This window comes from Stereum hirsutum (assembly GCF_000264905.1).
Source record: "Stereum hirsutum FP-91666 SS1 unplaced genomic scaffold STEHIscaffold_2, whole genome shotgun sequence".
NCBI classification, from domain to species: domain Eukaryota; kingdom Fungi; phylum Basidiomycota; class Agaricomycetes; order Russulales; family Stereaceae; genus Stereum; species Stereum hirsutum.
In genome coordinates, this window is record NW_006763132.1 from 1,016,292 (window position 1) to 1,034,032 (window position 17,741).

Genomic DNA, 17,741 nt, shown 5'->3' on the forward strand with positions numbered 1-17,741 from the left:
GGCTGTGCATCGTCCTGCTGGATCACCGACGATGGTCTCGTACGCCGTGAAGGCGGAGGAGGCGGTGGCCCTTTCTTCTTCTTCGTATAAGTTGAAGGCGACGAGGGTGGTGGTGAGGGAGATCTGACTGGCAGTCGGCTCGTCGACGAATGCTTGTCTCGAAAGTCACCTAAGGACGACGTTGTCCTGTTCTTTGCTGATACTGCTGCGCTCTTGACGCTGGAGACTACAACTCATCACTCAGAGTACTCTGTCGAGTACTAAGAAGTAGGAACCTACCTGAGAACGAGCGCATCCTGCTCGGCAGAGACGAAGGGCCACCGAGATCGAGTCCGTTGTCGTGGGAGTGAGCAAGGCGGAGCTTGGCCGAGTGCCACAAACGGCGGAACAGGGGCTGAGCGCTCAAGCTCAAGGGTGGCGCGGCATTCTCCGCTTCAAACGAACAACCTTCAGGAACCAATCAGGAACTGAACCATCTAATTTCACGGCTACGCCTTCATGCCATTGACGACCCAGTAACTACCCAGCTAAATCATTCTGCCTGTAAGCTCTTGGAAAAAAAAACATTATCTGTCGCTGACCAGAGACTGTACTTTTCGCAGCGGTGTCGCCGCACTCTTATTTGTCTGCAGAGCGTTTGTACTCGTGGCAGGAACAGGATGACGAGTGTTTCCATTCGCTTTCTTTGCCATTTTCAGTGAGACGGCTTACGAGATGACTTTCGTTTCACCATGCCGAGCTTCCGAGTTGTGCTACCAGAAAGTGAGTTAGCCTGAGCTGACTCCGAAAAGGGGCAAAGGTGTTCTGACCCTGCGAACGAATTCACTATATGGTAAATACCCTGGACACAGTTCTGAAGGTTCACGGCCCATAGAACATCTTCTGGCGCAGTCCAACTTTACATAATGAATCAACAGACTAGGATTCTATTCTTGCAACAGCGTACGGACAAACGGCATACAGAAGCGGAGAGACGTCATGCTCGAAGAAGGCTCAAATTATCTTGGACATAGTGAGGTAGCTGTGGACCATATTTCCATGCCTGCAATACGACACACGTCAGAATCTGAGCATAGGCATTTCTGTCACATTACAGTCAACATACCTCATCTGGCTTTCAATAACGGCAGTGCACTCCTTGTTTGTGTACACGCGCAGACCAACGCAGATGGACTCTTCGAAAGGATTTGCCTGAAAGTGGTGTCAGGTGAGCTAGAACATTCCCTCTGAGCAAAAAAATAGACTCCTTACTTGTTCTGCAAAAAGAGCCACATCAGCCGGGTCTCTGATCTCAACCAACCGGTGCCCTTCCCGATGCCCGTTCTTCTTCATGCAATCCTCACAGAGATCAAACCGTCCACCGCAGATAAGTCTGCGAAAGAACGCGACTCGTCAGCAATCGCGGGAAAGCAAGCGCGTAATGAGTCCGAACGGAAAAGAATATGGTTGGTACGCACTCAAGACAATTAAATCTGGATCCCTCGATAGGACCCATACATCCATCACAGTGATAACCTTCATGGACTTTTTTCTTCGGCTCCTTTGTAACTGCATCCTTCTTGTCGTCCTGCTCCTCTTTCGCAACGTCAGTGCCCTTCGCCTTCTCGTTACCTTCCTTCACCTCGCCGGCCGTATCGTCGCCTTCCGCCTCGCCTCCCTTCTCAGCTTGTTCATCCTTCTTCACATCCGTCGGCTCCACAGCAGAAGCGGATGATCCCTCGCTCTCAGCGGATGTTTCTGGCTCCGCCGATGGGGGAGCTAGTATGGCGGCTGCAGAGAAAGTGGTGCCTTCAGCTGGTTTAGCCGCGGAGGCGTCAGAGCTCGTCGCGGCTGGGGGAAGCTGATCGGCTTTCGAAGGACCAAAGATGGCCTCCCGCTTTTCACGATGTTCTTCGTACAGACCATGCATGAGGAGCTCCATCTTCGTGATATCCATGCCAGCGAAGGTCTCTGGAGCGATGGGCATCTCCTGGCCATAATCCCTGAATCGACATATCAGCAAGTGAGAAAGCTTGAGAAAGACAGCAACACAGCTACTCACGCTGGCTTGAAATCTGTGGGAGAAGATTGATATCAATTTAACTAAAAGACTTGGGTTCGGTGAACTTACTAGCAGCTATAGACATGCTCCGCAGTTTTTCTGACTGTTTCTGAAGCACCTTCCTCTTCGAAGGCTGGGGCAAGGGCGGGGTCTTCTCTTCTGAGTCCTTGGGCTTTGGATCCTCTTCGACAGCATTCGGAGACATCCTTTCCACTCTGACCTAAGACGTCGGGCAACATTAGAGTCAGGGTAGTTACGTGAGCGCCAACAGCAATCATAAATCACGCACCTGTACGACATAGTTATCCGCCTCCAGAGAAACCTCCAGATTGACGCTCCGGTCCCAAAGTTTGTTGTGCATGGAGATAGCAACAGGTTCATCTTCTCCTTCTTTGAAGACCTGGCAATGCAGACTAAAGTAGTATTGACTCCCCACACCACAAAAGTACCGCTCATCGAGTTTGGCAAGGACGATCACAGCGTCGGTATCCTTTGAGAGCGAGAACGTGAAGGAGATGTCACCGAAGTTCGTAGGGCGCGGATAGGTACCCAAGTTTGCCCACAACCAGAGTTGGCTGCAGGACCACTCCTTGTCGAAGAATCGGCATTTCTCGACGGCATCCCAAGTTTTGAGGAAATCGGAGTACTCCATGATGAACTCTATGATCACGAATTATTTTTGAAAAAGGAGGAACCATAAGCAATGACCATGGTCTTACCTCCGTCATTGCCAAACTTGTAATTGAGGGCGGAAAGCGCTTCGAGCCACTCTCCGTTCCACTCCTTACTCCCGTCGCTCCACCTGCCGTTCCACTCCTTCTCCCCCCACGGATTCCTGACCTTCAGGAACCTCTTGCCATTGAACTCGACGGCTTTTGTGACAGAATATGCATGGTTCATGAAAAGACCGTTAGTGTTCTGTTGAGTCGTGTTCGGCTTGCTAGGAATGAAGCAAGCGAAGGCACGGTTCTCGTGAACTGACAAGAGTTCACTAGTCCAGAACTCGTCGGGATCGAGGATATCCTGATCATGTACTAGTATCAGCCGTGTCTGGCATGACGAAAATATCTGATTAGGCTTACCTGTGTGTACATCAAAGTCGACACCGCACTGTATAAGAAAAGTCAGCAACGAGAGTACACTTAAAGACGAGGAAACTCACCCGGTCAGATCTTCTACACCTTCGTTCGTATAGCCTCCTGAAGGAGTTGATTTAGCATGAGAAGCTCAGATAGAAAAAGTATGAGTTCATGCTGACCCTCCAGGGATGTATAATCCCCATGCAACTTAGCGTAGGCTTTCTCAATCAGCGGTACCCACGTTTCCTAAAACTCATCGTCAGAGTTAATTAAAACATTTAACAGAAAGGACATTCGTACGTTATCTCCTTGCGACTTGCCGAAATAGAGAGCCTTACTTCCCTTCCTCGCTTCCTTAGCGTATACGTCTTGGTCATTCTTATACAGCATGCGCTCCTGACAGACGGTATCAGCCTTGTCCAGAGAGTAGATGATCTCGTATACTCACTCTTTCCGTGAGATCCGTCCAGCGAGGAACTCTCACAAAAAGAAGACTAAGTATCGAATCAGTGGCTGACGACGACACAGATCAAATAAAGAGGTAATTCACTCGTCGATAATGACGTCCACCCATCCTGAGTCCCTCCAGAAAATGAAGCCGTAGATGCCTACTTTCTCATCTCGCTGACAAATGAAAAAATCACGACTCAATATTCAGCCAATCCGGAGATATCTACCGAGTGCTCACCTCCACGCAGATTTGCTACATCGGCGAAGGACGGTCAGAAACGGTTGTGCGGCTGCGATACTATCCATCTTACCTCAATCAATCCGGCGTTGGCCACCACGGACAAGGCACTGACGAACCAACAATCTCCTATGTGGCCTTGTGCGATATCACTCGCCGTCGCGCCGTCTACGAAGAACTTGGGATCTTCGAATATTTGAGCGACACGCAGAGCCTCTGTAGGGGTATGCTTCTTGAAGTTAGGATCGGTAATGTAGCCATGCAGGCAATGGTCCTGATCCTCCAATAAGTCGAAATCGATATCACTACAATGTAGCAATGGTTCTAGTCAGTTGATGCAGCACTTGAAGTGACGGCCGTCTGCTTGAAGACAGGTAGATATTAAGCTAAACGTACCGGTATCGCCTGTTCCCTCTCCGGCAGTCCTTCGCTAATCTCTGAACCTTGCGTCTACACCTTGAGATAGCCTCATCAAGCTCAGCAGTTACAATCAACCCCGCCTTGTTGATCCTAGGCCTGCCCGTCAATTGAGTTGGTTGCATGTCTGAGGTGGAGTCTTGAGGCGTCGGGTTCGGGAAATGACCTGGTACCATTGGCGATCCTGGTTCAGTTGCATTCGCGTTGTGGGTCATTTTGGTTCGAGGTATGAAGTGGGGGTGTAATAGAGACCAAGACGTCTGTTCCTTCGCCCTTTAATACTCTGCGTTTCTGTACGCATCTAGACCATGCCCGAGCTGCGAGCATTTCCGAGGCTGTCCAGCGCAACAGAAGAGGCAAGTACATCATTGGAGAATCAAGAAGAGTGTTCTGACCCTGCTTGTGATCCGATACGTATACAAGAAAACGACCTGGATGCTGTACGGTGAGGGAAAAGGCGGAGGATATGTTGCACAGTTGGGTAATGCCCACGTAGTGCAAGCCAAGTATAAACCCAAGTGGAGCAGCTGGAAGAAAGTGGCGCTGGCGGCATCGTACAAAACAGGGTCGGAACTAACCCGCCTGTTGAAAATAAAACCTCCAACACTTTGGCCTCTGAGCGTAGCGCCATACAAAAAATAGATCCCTGGGAGGGAAAGTCACGGCTCTTCGCAAAGATCATCGAGACCGAATTCTTGGCCTACCACGTCCAATCCAAGCCGCTTCTGCGAGACGCCCTCGTGCTCTGTACCATCGGTCGAAGGCATATAGGCGGAACACGAGCGGAACAGGTAGAACGGAGGCAAGAATGGCCCGAAGACGTTTCACGATATGTGGTGCAGAGAATGGTGCCTTAATGCTGAGCGCTGAACGATCATGAAAGTAATAGCCAATTTTGAGTTCACGTTCAAACCGAGGAGGCGAGGATGAGCGTAGTGGCAGAGCTTCAGCGCTTACTCTACTCCCGGTGAATGGTCAAGGTACCGGCTACTGCCGAGTGAGTACCAATTACTGAAATCAGCTCTTGCACAAACGCTGGTCTCTTTCGAGTCAAAATCACCACCGTCTCCGTCTGACCCATCTCGAATCACGTAAACATATCTGAGAAAATGAGCTCTGAGGATCCGCAACCCTCAAAGCTGGGTACAAAGGAGCAGTGGGTCTTCCAGTCTTTTTTTTATCTCTCCCGCGCTGATGCCACATCTCTGAAGCTGGGACTCTGTGTATGAGCGAGAGATCGCAAACTTCGAAGAGACTGGGGACGAAGGCGAAATATGGTAAAATTTCAGACATGCGTAACTCCCTTGTTCGAGGCTGAATCACGCTCAACTGAAGATCATACAGGTTTGGTGAAGACAGTGTCGAGAAAATGACAGATTGGGTCATTGAGAATATCTCCCCAACGAATTCTCCGACAATTCTCGAGATCGGTTCTGGAAATGGCACCCTTTTGTTCTCCCTGGTCGAGGCAGGATATGAAGCATCGCGCCTCGCAGGGGCCGATTACAGCCCGGATGCAGTCAAGCTCTCTCGGATGATCGCAGCAAGTCGTGAGGGTTGCGAAGCGATTTCGTTTTCGACATGCGACTTCTTGGCGGAGGTTCCAAATAAACTGGAAGGGCAAGGCGAGGACGGGTGGGATTTATTACTAGATAAGGGGACGTATGATGCGATTGCGCTAGGAGAGAAGGATGAGAGCGGGAAGTCGCCGGTAGAGGGTTATCCAGTCCGAGCGGCTAGCTTGTTGAAGAAAGGCGGATATTTCTTGATCACTTGTAAGTGCGCTCAACTTCTGCCGCTTATCTCAATTTTGACATGATGTCACTTGAAGCCTGCAACTTCACAGAAGCAGAGTTAAAAGAGAGGTTCATTACACCCGAGACAGGCTTGATATATCAGTGCGTATCCTTTCCTTACATCCTTACACGAGTTCCTGGCTAATATTCTCCTTCCGTATGTTCAGCTCACGGATTGCTTATCCCACTTTCTCCTTCGGAGGCAAGAGTGGCAATGTATATTCCAGTGTCGCATTCACAAAATCATGATGCCAAAGCTCATTCTGCAGTACCTCGATGATTGCGACAATGTCGAGAGCCCGTTGGTCTGCGTGTGCTCCGGATTTTGAGACGGCGTAATGTTCGTTGATTTATTCATCAATCAGCATCGCTACTAGTGATCCACTCGCTAGTCCTCTTGACTTCCGCAATAAATCTATACGAACGGTGCAACGTATGCTTGTCCATAGCAATTCTGCCAACACAGACTTCAGCCTTGATCGTCGAATCTAATTTCTGTTGACTTGCAGCGCTTTTCTCGGAACAGCTTCATCTGGCCCTGTAGCCCGCTTGGTCACTCGCTAGTGATACACGAGGCCAATCCACTTACCTGTCGAGTATAGGAAGGGCATCACGGTGTGATCACCTCATCCCAGCCACGATAAAAGCGAAGGTGCTCAAGCGCGATATAACTGCCCCTTCTGCCCCGTATTCTGACCCACCCAATCCCGTTCTCGATGGGACATCGTAGCGACAGCGATTCTTCGTCTGACGACGAAAGGAAGCATTGGTGGAGCAAAGACCAGAAATACGAGAAGGACAAACACAGGCGCCATCACGATGCTCATCACCCTCACCTCTCTGAACAACTCGCGACACACTCACCACTGCACACCCCAGTCTTCTCTCCCAGCGGTCATCGTGTCCCTCTGTCTACCGAATCTCAACTACCCTTCCCCTTCGCACAAATTGGTGGAGTAGCGTTTTATGATGCCGATGGAACAAGCCCTACATACATCGGTTCCGCCATCATGGAACGATCCGTCCAACCTTGCAAGGTCGCGCCCAACCTCGCTCCATCCGTCTGTAGGGTGGCATATGGAGGCGTGGAAATAGAACATAGGGGTCGATATGACGTTTTACCAACGAACAACGAGATAATGGAGTGGGTTGATACGGGATATGGGCGCATCCCGGACGGGAGAAGACCGGTGGAGGGAGGGTTCGAGGAGACGGGCGAAAAACTGTATCATGGCGTTGCACTGGTTCAGAACGAACCTGCACTCTGGGTCTTGGGGAAGTGTGGTGAGCACCTGGTTAGCACTGGGAAGCTAGTATTTGGGCAAAAAACAGTACTCGTATTGACAAGCACCTGCGCCAGGGAGGTTGTCACATTCCATTTAATGGCGAGGAGATGTTCTTCGAAGAGTCATACGCGATCCTGTAAGTGGCTTCTTTTAGATGACGCTCGATTCCTTTACGCTGACTCCGGCTCCTTCCAATAGTTGCTGGAAGTAGAAGGATATTTGTGTACTGAATTTGACTAGGTCGTCGATGTATATAGGTACCGGTCTCTGAAGTCGGTTCACATTGGACGTATATATGAGCAGGGTGTACGGAAGAAGCACGAGAGCCAGGGAGCAAGCACCGCGGGTGGTATTGATTGAACGACCTCAAACTTCATGTAACCGATGAATGTAAATTCTCGCACGAAAATAGGCCAGTGGCTACAATCATTTCCTCTCTGATGTGGGATATGAGTACGCCGAGTCTACAAGCAGACTTCAGACGAACGGTCCTAGATGTGGTGATGCTGGTAATTCAGCGGTCAACGACTGCGATATTTCATGGGAAAAGACAATGACATACCGGTATGCGTTTAATCAGCTATACAGTGGCAATGGCTCGTCATTGGGGCCACTTCTTGGCAAGGTCCATCCAAACCGCTGTGCCAAGCCCTCTACAATCTCGTCCAACTGTGTTCTAGCCGTTGGTGTCTCCAATTGAGAAGATGTGCTCTGACTAACACTGGTACTCGTGTTCCCCGCTATCCTTCTCTCGGAGTCCAGATGTCGAACTGTGCTAGGGTGCTGAGCTTCAGGTTGAATGAAACGTTCACTGTGCGCTGTATAGTCTGCTGGGTGTTTCGGATGAAACTTTGAAAGTGCAACGACTGGTGACGAAGGTAGGGGCTGAGTTCGGGGCTGAGATGGCGTGCGGTAGGGAACAGTGTAAGGAGAAACGTTATATGGCCCGGGACGGTCGACATTCCGCCGACCGATCTGAAAACGGGATGACCGTCGTCCAGATCTGCGTCGCAAAAGCAAGGAAAGGCAAATGGATATCAAGCAGAGACCTGCGACGCTGCCGAAAGCACTACCTGCAATGACACTGACGCTGGGTGAGTGTCCAGGCGTGGATTTTGAGGTAGTAACTGTCGTTGAGGAAGACGGGGACTGGGAGGATGAGGTGGACGTATCAAGAAAAGAGGTGATCGATGTCGAGCTCGCTGTTACAGAAGTAGCGCTAGTAGCATTCGAACTAAACCATTCAATGGGGCATATTGATCAGTATATTTTTTAGAGGGATATGGGACTTACGGGCAGAATATTACACGGATAGAGGCCTATGGTCTCGAGATATTGTAACGTCAAACGGAAGACGAAGAACTCAATACAACGCACGGTCACATTTGAGCAATTGACTATCCCGGAGTCCTCGCTGGGGTCCCGCACAGCGTATTCACACGAACTAGTCAGACCTTCACATACATTCATCAGTGATGGGAACAGCTCCAGACGTAGAAGGGAACGTCACCTACAGCTAACGCCTGCACCGTCACAACCATTGTAATAACTGGGTCATACTCAGGCTTTAGATGTAGAGGTCACAAAGAATAGATGTCATAGTCGCCACCTGAATTGAATAGGAACCGTGAAGGAATTGCTGACGCTTGAACTGAGCATTTACGTCCTTTGACTTCACATGTGTAGTGGGTAGCTCACTTTGGTATCAAATTTACTACCACTGAAGAACCTTGGTCCAACTCAACACCGAGGTTTGCGGTCACTACCGTGCAATGGCCGCCATTGGGACCGCAATCGCCTGACAATGATGGGCAGTAAGAGCTCTGCAGTGATAAGCCTGTTAGAAACCTCGCACCTGTGTTCAGAAAACTGTGAGATGCGAAAATATCAGTTCGAAACCGGCAACTGAATATAGACCGAGTGATGAGGACATACATCTGCCCTGAGTTCAGCGTATCATTCGTGTAGACCTCCCCTGTCCCTGTTGCCAATGTGTTAGAAGGAATCTGGTCGAGGGTTGGCTATTTACGTGAAGTCAGCGACAGACGGTACATATTCTGTAACAAGGGAAGTACGCACTGTTCCATAACCGCATCTGTCAGATAGCGAAGGTCTAATGAGAATATTGCGACATAATCGACCAGTACGGCTGAAGTCTGTATACGCACCTGTTTATCATGGTCACAGAGTGTGAACATTTGGCAAGCTGAAGACGGAATAGCCACGACAAAAGTAGAATTATGAGCAAGGGTGTGTCCGCCATGGAGCTTCAAGTTTGCACCATTAGACGTGAGGTTGGAAAAGTGCTGGGCACGTCAACTTGGTAGTAGGTCTAAGGGAGGAGGAAACTCAGAGAAAGTGAGTTGTACCCTCACCCAGAACAGCTGTATATAGGCTATGAACGTGCGTCCACCATGCGCATTCCATGGTGAATGATGAACACAATCAAGAATCAAGGAGCGGGTCAACACATCAATATTGATCTGTTGCGCGGGTCGCTCTATGCCATTATAGTGGGTGTGGAACTGGCTAGCTCCTGCGCCGTTTGGAGCGTGGTAGTGTTTCATGTCTGTGTAGGTACTATTGTATCGTGGAAGAGACAGCTAGATCCATATCAAGGAGCTGGAGCATACGTGAGTGTACCGACCATCAAGACTGGGAAAGGCTGCGAGGATCGTTCAATGCGCTCCTTCTCGAACCTTAGTCTTAGATCGTGTCGGCTTCTGTAAGCCGTAGAAGTCATGTCTGGGAGCGACACTGGTCTCATGTATAGGCCCCTTGCCTAAGAAGAACCTCTGGATGGCAGAACTTTGTTCCCATGGTCAGCGTAGAATACAACTATCAGACCCCAGATCAGCCGTCGAAGGTCTACATTTCATTCGAAAGAACATCCCCTGGTGTCGGAAACATACCATCGTCGCCACCTGAAGTATTCTTTACCAAATCACGGTACAGCTAGCATAGATCGTCGTCATGAGGGGTTAGAATGCAAAGCATCACACCCATAGGAAGACGCACCGATAGTGTTCAGTGGGATGATGCTGCGAGACTGACACCCTTTAATGGGGACATCGGTAGAGGTTCAGCAAACACTGAGATTTGGTCAAGGATCCTCTCCCAGAAGACCTTACTTCCCGAAATGTGATGGGTGGTCTGGTCTGCAAAGGAACAGCTTAGTTCACGCAAGACTATCAGGATTACCACGGCGTAGCAATTCAGCTCCGTCTACAAAGAAGAAACGACATCCATGCCCGTCCTCAGCGTATCGACCGCATTTTGACTTGCCCATCTCAAAAAGCCACCTTCATCATGATCCCCGCCTGCACTCTCTAGGGCTCTTGCTCTGAGTCCGGCTCCTTCTCCGAAGGCATCAGCCAGGAAGTATATAAGACCCATCGCAAGCGCCTGAATTCTTGCCACCTTGATGAATACTTCCTCCAACGACCGTCTGTCTTTGGTCTTGGGCCATTCATTAGGTTTTAGACTGAGAACAGGCCGTGAAGACTGAGTGCTAAGGAAGAGTGCCGTGAAGAACTCTCGGAGGAATGTATGGGTCTGGGGTTTGATGACGGTAAAGTCGACAGGCTGGTTTCTCCACGTGAGCATAGCTGTATAAGGAGGGTAAGGAGTCGACACACCTTCAAGACGGCCAGAGTGATAGCATCCTTGGCGATGAGCCACGCATAAGCCAAGGCTACATTTCTTGATCTTGTCGCAGATACGCTCTTCACTCCAAACCCACCGCCCAGGCCATCCTCATCCTTGAGACTCTTGATGACCTCCGCCCCACCTACGTTCGTCTCACCTAGATCGCGAAGGAAATCCCAGAGACAGAATTGCAGGGTCACTTTGTACGAGTGCGACGATCGGCAGAGGTGTTGGAAGATGAATGTGTAATAAGGATTATACGCCTTCTCCTATATGAAAGGGTCAGGATGCAGAAGGTGAACAACAGAGAAAAGACGTACATTGCCGCAGCAGTGGAGAATGACACGGACGATCTCCCGCTGCTGGACCTCTGTCAAGCCCAGTTGTGTCAGTCGTTCACACGCGTCCATGTAATCCTATATTGGGAAACGTTATCAGCAGAGCGCGAGAAAACACAGAATGCATAAGTCCTCACATCACTGCTCATTAATACCATGAAGATTCGCCGCCGAATGTCGGTGTTCATTCCTTGCTTTCGAGCCAATTTTAGCAGCGCGTTCTCTGTCACGACGGTGGGGCTGCTTTGCTCGTCTTGAGTGCCGTTATTGGCCTGCGTTTTGGCAGTCGCGGTGCTTTCTTGGTGTTCTGCTAAAGGATCGCCACCCCACGCCGCACCAACGAGCCACCACTTTCCCCTGCTTTCCGCAGAGTGTAGATCTGCTAGTGATACGCGAAGGGGATCGTGGGCCATCACTGCGAAATTTAATAGAAAATATCGTCAAAAAAAATGTGAGGCCATCACGCATAGACCGAGGGCTCACGATGGCGTTTCTTAGCGAGACCAGAGAGGAACTTTTTCAAGCGTTCTACAGCATCTCCGCCGGCATGTTGAGTAGCGGCACGTTTCGACTTGTTGTTTTTTAGATTGACGAGAGTCTCGATCATGAATCGAGTCCTGGAACTGCTCGGGATTGTCATAAGAGTGCGCTCGACTCTGAGTCAACAATGGAGCTTACCTCGACGATGCTGGGTTTTGGGCCACCTTGTTCTGTACTATTTGGATTATATCCTTCAGTGCAGATGGATCATCCTGTCGGAGCTGTTGGCCAGAATCTGTGACACCATGTCAGTGCTACGTTCAGTTTGTTTGGTTTGGAGATGTCTGCCACAGAAATGAAGACGTACTGCGTAATAATTTGAGCAACAACTCGACGTTGAACTCGTTCAAGTCGTTCAAGAGACTCCGGATGATGTCGTAAATGAGCACGCAAGATATCACTTGGAAGTTATATAGCTCGGAGAGCAGAACGATCAAGTTTGAGCACTCTTTTCCCCGGGTCTCCTCGACCTCTGTTTGCTCATCTTGACTGTCCGACGGAGACTGCAGAGTGGCATAATGCTTTTCGTAGGTGGCGACAACCGTTTGAACGAACGACGCGCCTGAGTAGTGATGTCAATACTGCGGGTTGATGATGAGTAGACCAAGAAAAACTCTACCGAACTCAACGCCAACAATCCTGTGGAGGCTTGATACCAATGCAGCATGTAGAACGACATACGAGTCCAGAAGAATAGAGTGCGAAGAGATTCCATCGATGATCAAGGTGGTCAGACAAGAAGTGATGTCTACAAGCAGAAAGGATGAGCATCGAAATATTGGATGAGATGCGGTAGTAATCACCGTGGCGTCGGTGTTTTCTATAGGCTTCCTCGATGTCATCGAGAATGGTCGAAATATTCTGTTCACTCATCCTAGATTCGAATACTACGTGAGCATATATGGAAAGGTCATGAGGTGAATATGTGTAGCTGACCTGTTCAGCAAGCCCTTGAATTGTCTCGTCAACTTGACCATATCCTCCGAGTTGTCGCTGTCCTGGATTCTATTGCGAAGGTGTGGAGGTATATAACGTGAAGCTACAACGCGAAATGGTCAGCATAGAAATCTGAGGACGACAGGAAGCGAACGCACGAGGGACTGGTTCTGAAGTTGACGATGATGGAGCAGGTAACAGTTTAGGAGCCTCCTCGTCATCACTGCTATTGTCCGACTCTGCAGATGAATCGTGGCCCTTCCAATTGTGCTCTTCGTCCTCCCCATCTTCATCAGCATGTTCGCTCTCGCTATCGTCCTGCTCATCTACCGATGCCTTCTCTAGCTCTAACTCTTCACTTGGGTTGCTGAACTTAGGGATCTGAGACGCTGTTTAGGTTATGGTCGATTAGGAGGATTACAACAGAGACACTCACGGGCTGAGATGTTGGTGCACCGATATTATCCAGGTCCGTAAGGAGGTCTGAGTACGATTTGTGAGGGGAACAGTACAACATAGACCGATCGCGAACACGTACCTCCCAAACCATCATCGTCGAACTCATCCTTGAAGCTTTTTGACTTCTGCTTTCCGTTTTTGTTCCCACCTCCAGCTCCTCCGAGCATGGACTCTAGATACGAGATATACGCATCATCATCCTTCTCGGCTTGGGACCTCGATACAGACACAGGGTCTGCTCGGGCCGCAAGCTTCTCCAAAGCAGTTTTTGGTCGAGCCGGTGAGCTTTTGCTCTTGGAAGAAACGGTTGTTTTGTTATCTTTAGACAATGAAGCGGCCTGGAGTGTGTGTTTCGTAGGTTGTGCGGAGTCCGATAGCTTTGCTTTCTTCCGTTGTGGCGACTCTGGATGGTCATTCTCTGCGATACGTTTGCCAGCATTACTGGCCGAGGGAGGAGTTACAAGATGATGGGGATGTCTAGAGTGTGAAGCCTTCCGCTGCTTCTTCTCTACGCGTGCCTGCTTGCGCGCATCCTTGCGGGAGGTTTGAGGTTTACGACCCGGCCTGCCTCTATTGCGATCTAATAAGAGCATCTTGTGTCAGATATAGAAGTAGACTGTGAAGCATGATAACGGCTACAACCTTCGGCAGCACCAATTTGCTCTGCGAGGCTCTGTGGCAGACGGATGCCGGTAGCGCGTCCAGCCATGGAGCTCTTGAGGATGAAGAAGAGAAGTGGGAGAAAATTATTGCAAATTCCAGGTCCACGCAATAAGCGCCGGGTTTTTTTGCTCGCCACCGCCACCCGTCACGACAGGGGTCGCTACTTCATTCACATTGAAGAAATCGTTGGCTTTGCGAGACTCGGTAACATGCATTACCATTGATCATTCATATCTACGATTACATTATGTTATAACAATGGTCGCCAGAGAAGTACTACATATGTCACTGCTTCATATATCCGAGCTCAATTGCCTTGATTTCTAAGGCCTGTTCAACGCACCGAAGGGGTTAGGCAATGTCTCCTTTCAGAGCTCATAAAAACTTACCAATTGTTTGGAGTAGAATCGAGAGACGTAGAAATTTCCCGCCCCATACCATAGCTAAGATGGAAAGATTGAGCAACCCGAAACTGCAAGCTTAACGGAGTATACACCCACACCAGGCTGGCCAGAAGGACGATAGCACCCTTTCAACTCTTCTTCGTCATCAAATCCCCAGAGTTCTGTCTTTCCAATGACTTCGTCTCCGAAAAGAGGCTTCAAGCTCTCCAATACACTCTTGTAGCCGGTCCTGTGGGCGGCCAGAGCATATGAATGACAGACGCGCGAAGAGAATGAGGAAAGTGTGTACGAACGCAAAGATGACCACATCGGCTTCTTGCTCAGAACCGTCGCTGTAGATCACGGATTTCGGTGTAAATTGAGAAACCTCGACGCCTGATTTGATCATGACTTTTCCTTCATGAATGAGATCGGCAACGCCGACGTCCAACCCTATATGGAGAACAACATATCAGAAAGTATGCTGATAGAGATACCGGGCCCTCAAATTAACATACAGTATCCTACGTATTCCAGGTCAGAATAGGGATCAGCCGCTGAAATGAACCATGCACGTACCTCCAAAGCGCTCAAATACGAGGAAAACCTGTCCACTATTATCTTTCGGCCCATTGCCGAGCTTGAAACCCTTTGCTTCCAGTTTCTCTAGCATAGCCGTATCCATGTCATCGGGGTCCCTTTTCTTCGAACTTTCCCTTGCGAATTCCCTCATTAACCCCCACGGCATGCTCGAATACTTGAAGTCGCTCACAGCGGTCGGGACGTCCAGTGGCCAGTTCCCTTGCAGCATGCGCGTCATCTTTTCGCAAGAAACGATGGTGGTAACGGTCCGCTGTACCATTGTTACGCTCTTCGCTCCATGAAAAACGAGGTCCTGACAGACATCGGCTGAGGTATTGCCTGCGCCGACCACAATTACACGCTTCCCAGCGTACGGGGCGCCGTCGTCATAGGACGAGGCATGGAAGGTTTCGCCTTCGAAGACAGGAGCAGAGAGGACGGGCGGTATGTTAGGTGCACCGATGGTCCCACAGGCAACAATGATATGAGCAGGCCTGAGGAGGAGGGATTTATCGCCTCGCGTGACTATGCATGTCCACCTCGCAGTATCGGGATCATATTTGGGTACCGGTTGGAGGGTGGACTGCGTCCACACGACGAGATCTTGGGAGATAGCATACTGTTCAAGCCAGTCTGCCTGTCCGAGTTATATCCTCAGCTGAAGGCCAATAACCTAGAGGGAAAATGACATACTTGCTTATCCCGAGGAGTGAAGGTAGGCCAGGTCTCCGGAAAGCCTTGAAAATTCACTGAGAAACGAGATCGTCAGTATATGCAAAATATGGGACCAGGCAGACTGATGACACTTGCTTGCGGTATGCGGCTTCGGACTATGTAGAGTTAGAGTAGAGTATCGTTTACGCCAGTTATCGCCGACACGCGAGTTTTTCTCGATAATCAATGTCGGTATTCCTGCTTGCTTCAGCCGTGCGCCGATGTTCAGACCTGTCTGGCCCGCGCCGACTGTACATAGATGGCATCAGGCGCCCACAATCTCGTAAACATCAAGTAGAGACCACATAGGACGAACCGATGATAACATGGGGATCGCTCTCAATTTTCCGTTGTCTCTGCTCTTTGACCAGGTTCCAAGCAACTTGTATGGCAACCACTGTTCACTAAGTGATTGGATGACAGGAATGTCGTACGCACGAGTATGGCCACCATAAACTCCTGACTCCGGGTACAAGTCGCCGTGACCTTTGAGCTCGTCCATCATGAAGAACACGGACAAGGCCTTCCACTCGCCCTTCTCATCCTCTGCTAGCCTCGCATATCCCTGTCCCTTGGCAATGGGCGTCTCGAAGATGAAGCCCGTTGATACCCCAAAGATGCTCGGCCCAATAGCGCCATACACCGGGTTGAAATACTGACGTTCTTCCAGGACAACGTTGGTGATTTGTGCGGCATGGAGGGATGGTGCAAGAAAAGCGTGTATGGCGGTGTGACCTTTCGCTGTGCGATTATTCCAGGTAAAAATAAGGATGTCTCTAAGATAGCCATCCGGAAAGAATGTCGATACCACTCCGTCGACATCTCCAGCTTCGAGAGACTTGGAGAATGCGGCCAGCCATGAAACGGAGATGATTCGCGCGTCAGGTGGTGACTGAGGAAGCGCGGCCAGTTTTGTTTGGCCCATAGCGAAGAGCGACGTTCAAAAGAAGTCGACGTTGCTGATTTGCCTCATCGACAACATAGATAAATTGCTGGGATAGGAGCTCCGAGTTATCGCTTCTGCGTGGGATGGGAATAGGGAGATCACGAACCTTGCACAATGCTCAGAACAGATTTCGCCATCGCTACAACATCATTGCCTTTTAGCACCCGGACGTGGTGCGGGCCGAGATGGGCGGATCTATTCGAAAGTTAAGATTGCGAGGATTACCAGGGCCTGAACACTGAAAAAGTGCCTCTAGCCTGATACCTGTGAAGCTCCAAGACCAGTGCTTACGAGAACGAAAAAAGAGGCTCAAGCGACGGCCATGATTCCAGCGTTCCAGGATCGACCACTGCGGCAGGCATATCTGACATTCATGATCAACGTTCGAGTCGCATTCTAAAGCAGACAGCTCAACACAGAGATTGGGGATTGATTATCGGGGTGGCACTAGTACTTAGAGGATTGAAAACAGATTGGGCACTGAGTGGCGGTTGCAACCTGTGGCGACTGATTGATGATTGTTTGGCCTTGTTTGAATTAGAAGCCTTTGCCTGATGCGGACTTCAACAATCTTCCATCAAACCGTCACGACGTTAACCAAGTGAAAAAGCGGCATGGATACACTCGCTATTGCACTCACCTAATAATTCTCAAAATACTCAAGCTCATGGCTCTGTCGAAAATTCCACAATCACTTTCACGCTTGAGCGACGGAGGTGCCTCGAGGCTGCAAATAGTACTCGAATGGCGCTTGGGACTCTCATGCTTCCCCCTCCTGACACGTTGTCCTATTGATATGCTTGTTTACGCGCCCACGTTATCTTTCTAGTACGATCATGCGGATCCTCGCTTTCCACGACGTACTACGGCATATCTCAGAGATTGCTGCTATCCTAGCCTCTGTGGTCGGGAAAACATCCTGATCATTGGGCACTGAGTCCACGCCACATATCCGAGGCTTCGAAGAAGCAGAGGGACATCGTGGGGGCCCAAGGAGTTGACCTACAAAAATACCTATCTGGGCGGCCATAGAACGCTCTATCATAGCCATACAATCCGTGTGGAAGTACAGCGACGACTAGTTCTTGGAGTTAAAGGCTAGGCATTTGAAAGGTCCACCTGATATCTTACCTCGTCGTGACCTGATCATTCCACATCCACATTGCGCACAAGGAGAATTTTATGCTATCAATTTTGCCTTGCATAACTTTGTGATCGACCGCTC

The 17,741-nt window shown here is 49.8% G+C and overlaps 6 protein-coding genes across 6 annotated transcripts; 2 read left to right on the top strand and 4 right to left on the bottom strand.

Moving 5' to 3' along the window:
* Positions 1 to 2,315: 2,315 nt before the first annotated feature.
* Positions 2,316 to 4,350, bottom strand: STEHIDRAFT_49665 (cysteine proteinase; the record flags this gene model as incomplete). Its single annotated transcript, XM_007299305.1, has 11 exons — positions 2,316 to 2,701; positions 2,761 to 3,064; positions 3,124 to 3,151; positions 3,204 to 3,240; positions 3,300 to 3,366; positions 3,421 to 3,516; positions 3,569 to 3,614; positions 3,671 to 3,744; positions 3,809 to 3,823; positions 3,882 to 4,113; positions 4,205 to 4,350. The coding sequence occupies 11 exons, from the start codon at positions 4,348 to 4,350 to the stop codon at positions 2,316 to 2,318; spliced, it is 1,431 nt and encodes a 476-aa protein (XP_007299367.1).
* Positions 4,351 to 5,291: 941 nt separating this feature from the next.
* On the top strand, positions 5,292 to 6,361 carry STEHIDRAFT_90746 (S-adenosyl-L-methionine-dependent methyltransferase). The gene is made up of 5 exons (XM_007299593.1): positions 5,292 to 5,381; positions 5,437 to 5,502; positions 5,570 to 6,000; positions 6,057 to 6,123; positions 6,189 to 6,361. Exons 1-5 carry the CDS (start codon positions 5,335 to 5,337, stop codon positions 6,268 to 6,270), a joined length of 693 nt encoding a protein of 230 aa, XP_007299655.1. The 5' UTR covers positions 5,292 to 5,334; the 3' UTR covers positions 6,271 to 6,361.
* Positions 6,362 to 6,737: 376 nt separating this feature from the next.
* STEHIDRAFT_48708 (uncharacterized protein) lies at positions 6,738 to 7,447 on the top strand (the record flags this gene model as incomplete). Its single annotated transcript, XM_007299226.1, has 2 exons — positions 6,738 to 7,316; positions 7,382 to 7,447. The coding sequence occupies 2 exons, from the start codon at positions 6,738 to 6,740 to the stop codon at positions 7,445 to 7,447; spliced, it is 645 nt and encodes a 214-aa protein (XP_007299288.1).
* Positions 7,448 to 8,596: 1,149 nt separating this feature from the next.
* STEHIDRAFT_182923 (uncharacterized protein) lies at positions 8,597 to 9,570 on the bottom strand (the record flags this gene model as incomplete). Its single annotated transcript, XM_007300283.1, has 9 exons — positions 8,597 to 8,626; positions 8,685 to 8,751; positions 8,818 to 8,856; positions 8,917 to 8,946; positions 9,006 to 9,105; positions 9,163 to 9,176; positions 9,243 to 9,328; positions 9,387 to 9,402; positions 9,476 to 9,570. The coding sequence occupies 9 exons, from the start codon at positions 9,568 to 9,570 to the stop codon at positions 8,597 to 8,599; spliced, it is 477 nt and encodes a 158-aa protein (XP_007300345.1).
* Positions 9,571 to 10,510: 940 nt separating this feature from the next.
* Positions 10,511 to 13,937, bottom strand: STEHIDRAFT_165340 (uncharacterized protein; the record flags this gene model as incomplete). Its single annotated transcript, XM_007299685.1, has 14 exons — positions 10,511 to 10,892; positions 10,946 to 11,224; positions 11,276 to 11,371; positions 11,431 to 11,708; positions 11,777 to 11,916; positions 11,972 to 12,068; positions 12,141 to 12,395; positions 12,453 to 12,581; positions 12,637 to 12,707; positions 12,770 to 12,872; positions 12,928 to 13,150; positions 13,206 to 13,252; positions 13,308 to 13,808; positions 13,871 to 13,937. The coding sequence occupies 14 exons, from the start codon at positions 13,935 to 13,937 to the stop codon at positions 10,533 to 10,535; spliced, it is 2,646 nt and encodes an 881-aa protein (XP_007299747.1). The 3' UTR covers positions 10,511 to 10,532.
* Positions 13,938 to 14,097: 160 nt separating this feature from the next.
* On the bottom strand, positions 14,098 to 16,753 carry STEHIDRAFT_144378 (FAD/NAD-P-binding domain-containing protein). The gene is made up of 11 exons (XM_007299686.1): positions 16,623 to 16,753; positions 16,009 to 16,562; positions 15,887 to 15,952; positions 15,667 to 15,819; positions 15,550 to 15,605; positions 14,853 to 15,493; positions 14,753 to 14,757; positions 14,589 to 14,727; positions 14,392 to 14,524; positions 14,281 to 14,334; positions 14,098 to 14,221 (listed from the first exon to the last, which is right to left on the bottom strand). The coding sequence occupies exons 2-11, from the start codon at positions 16,493 to 16,495 to the stop codon at positions 14,177 to 14,179; spliced, it is 1,779 nt and encodes a 592-aa protein (XP_007299748.1). The 5' UTR covers positions 16,496 to 16,562; positions 16,623 to 16,753; the 3' UTR covers positions 14,098 to 14,176.
* Between the last annotated feature and the right edge of the window lie 988 nt (positions 16,754 to 17,741).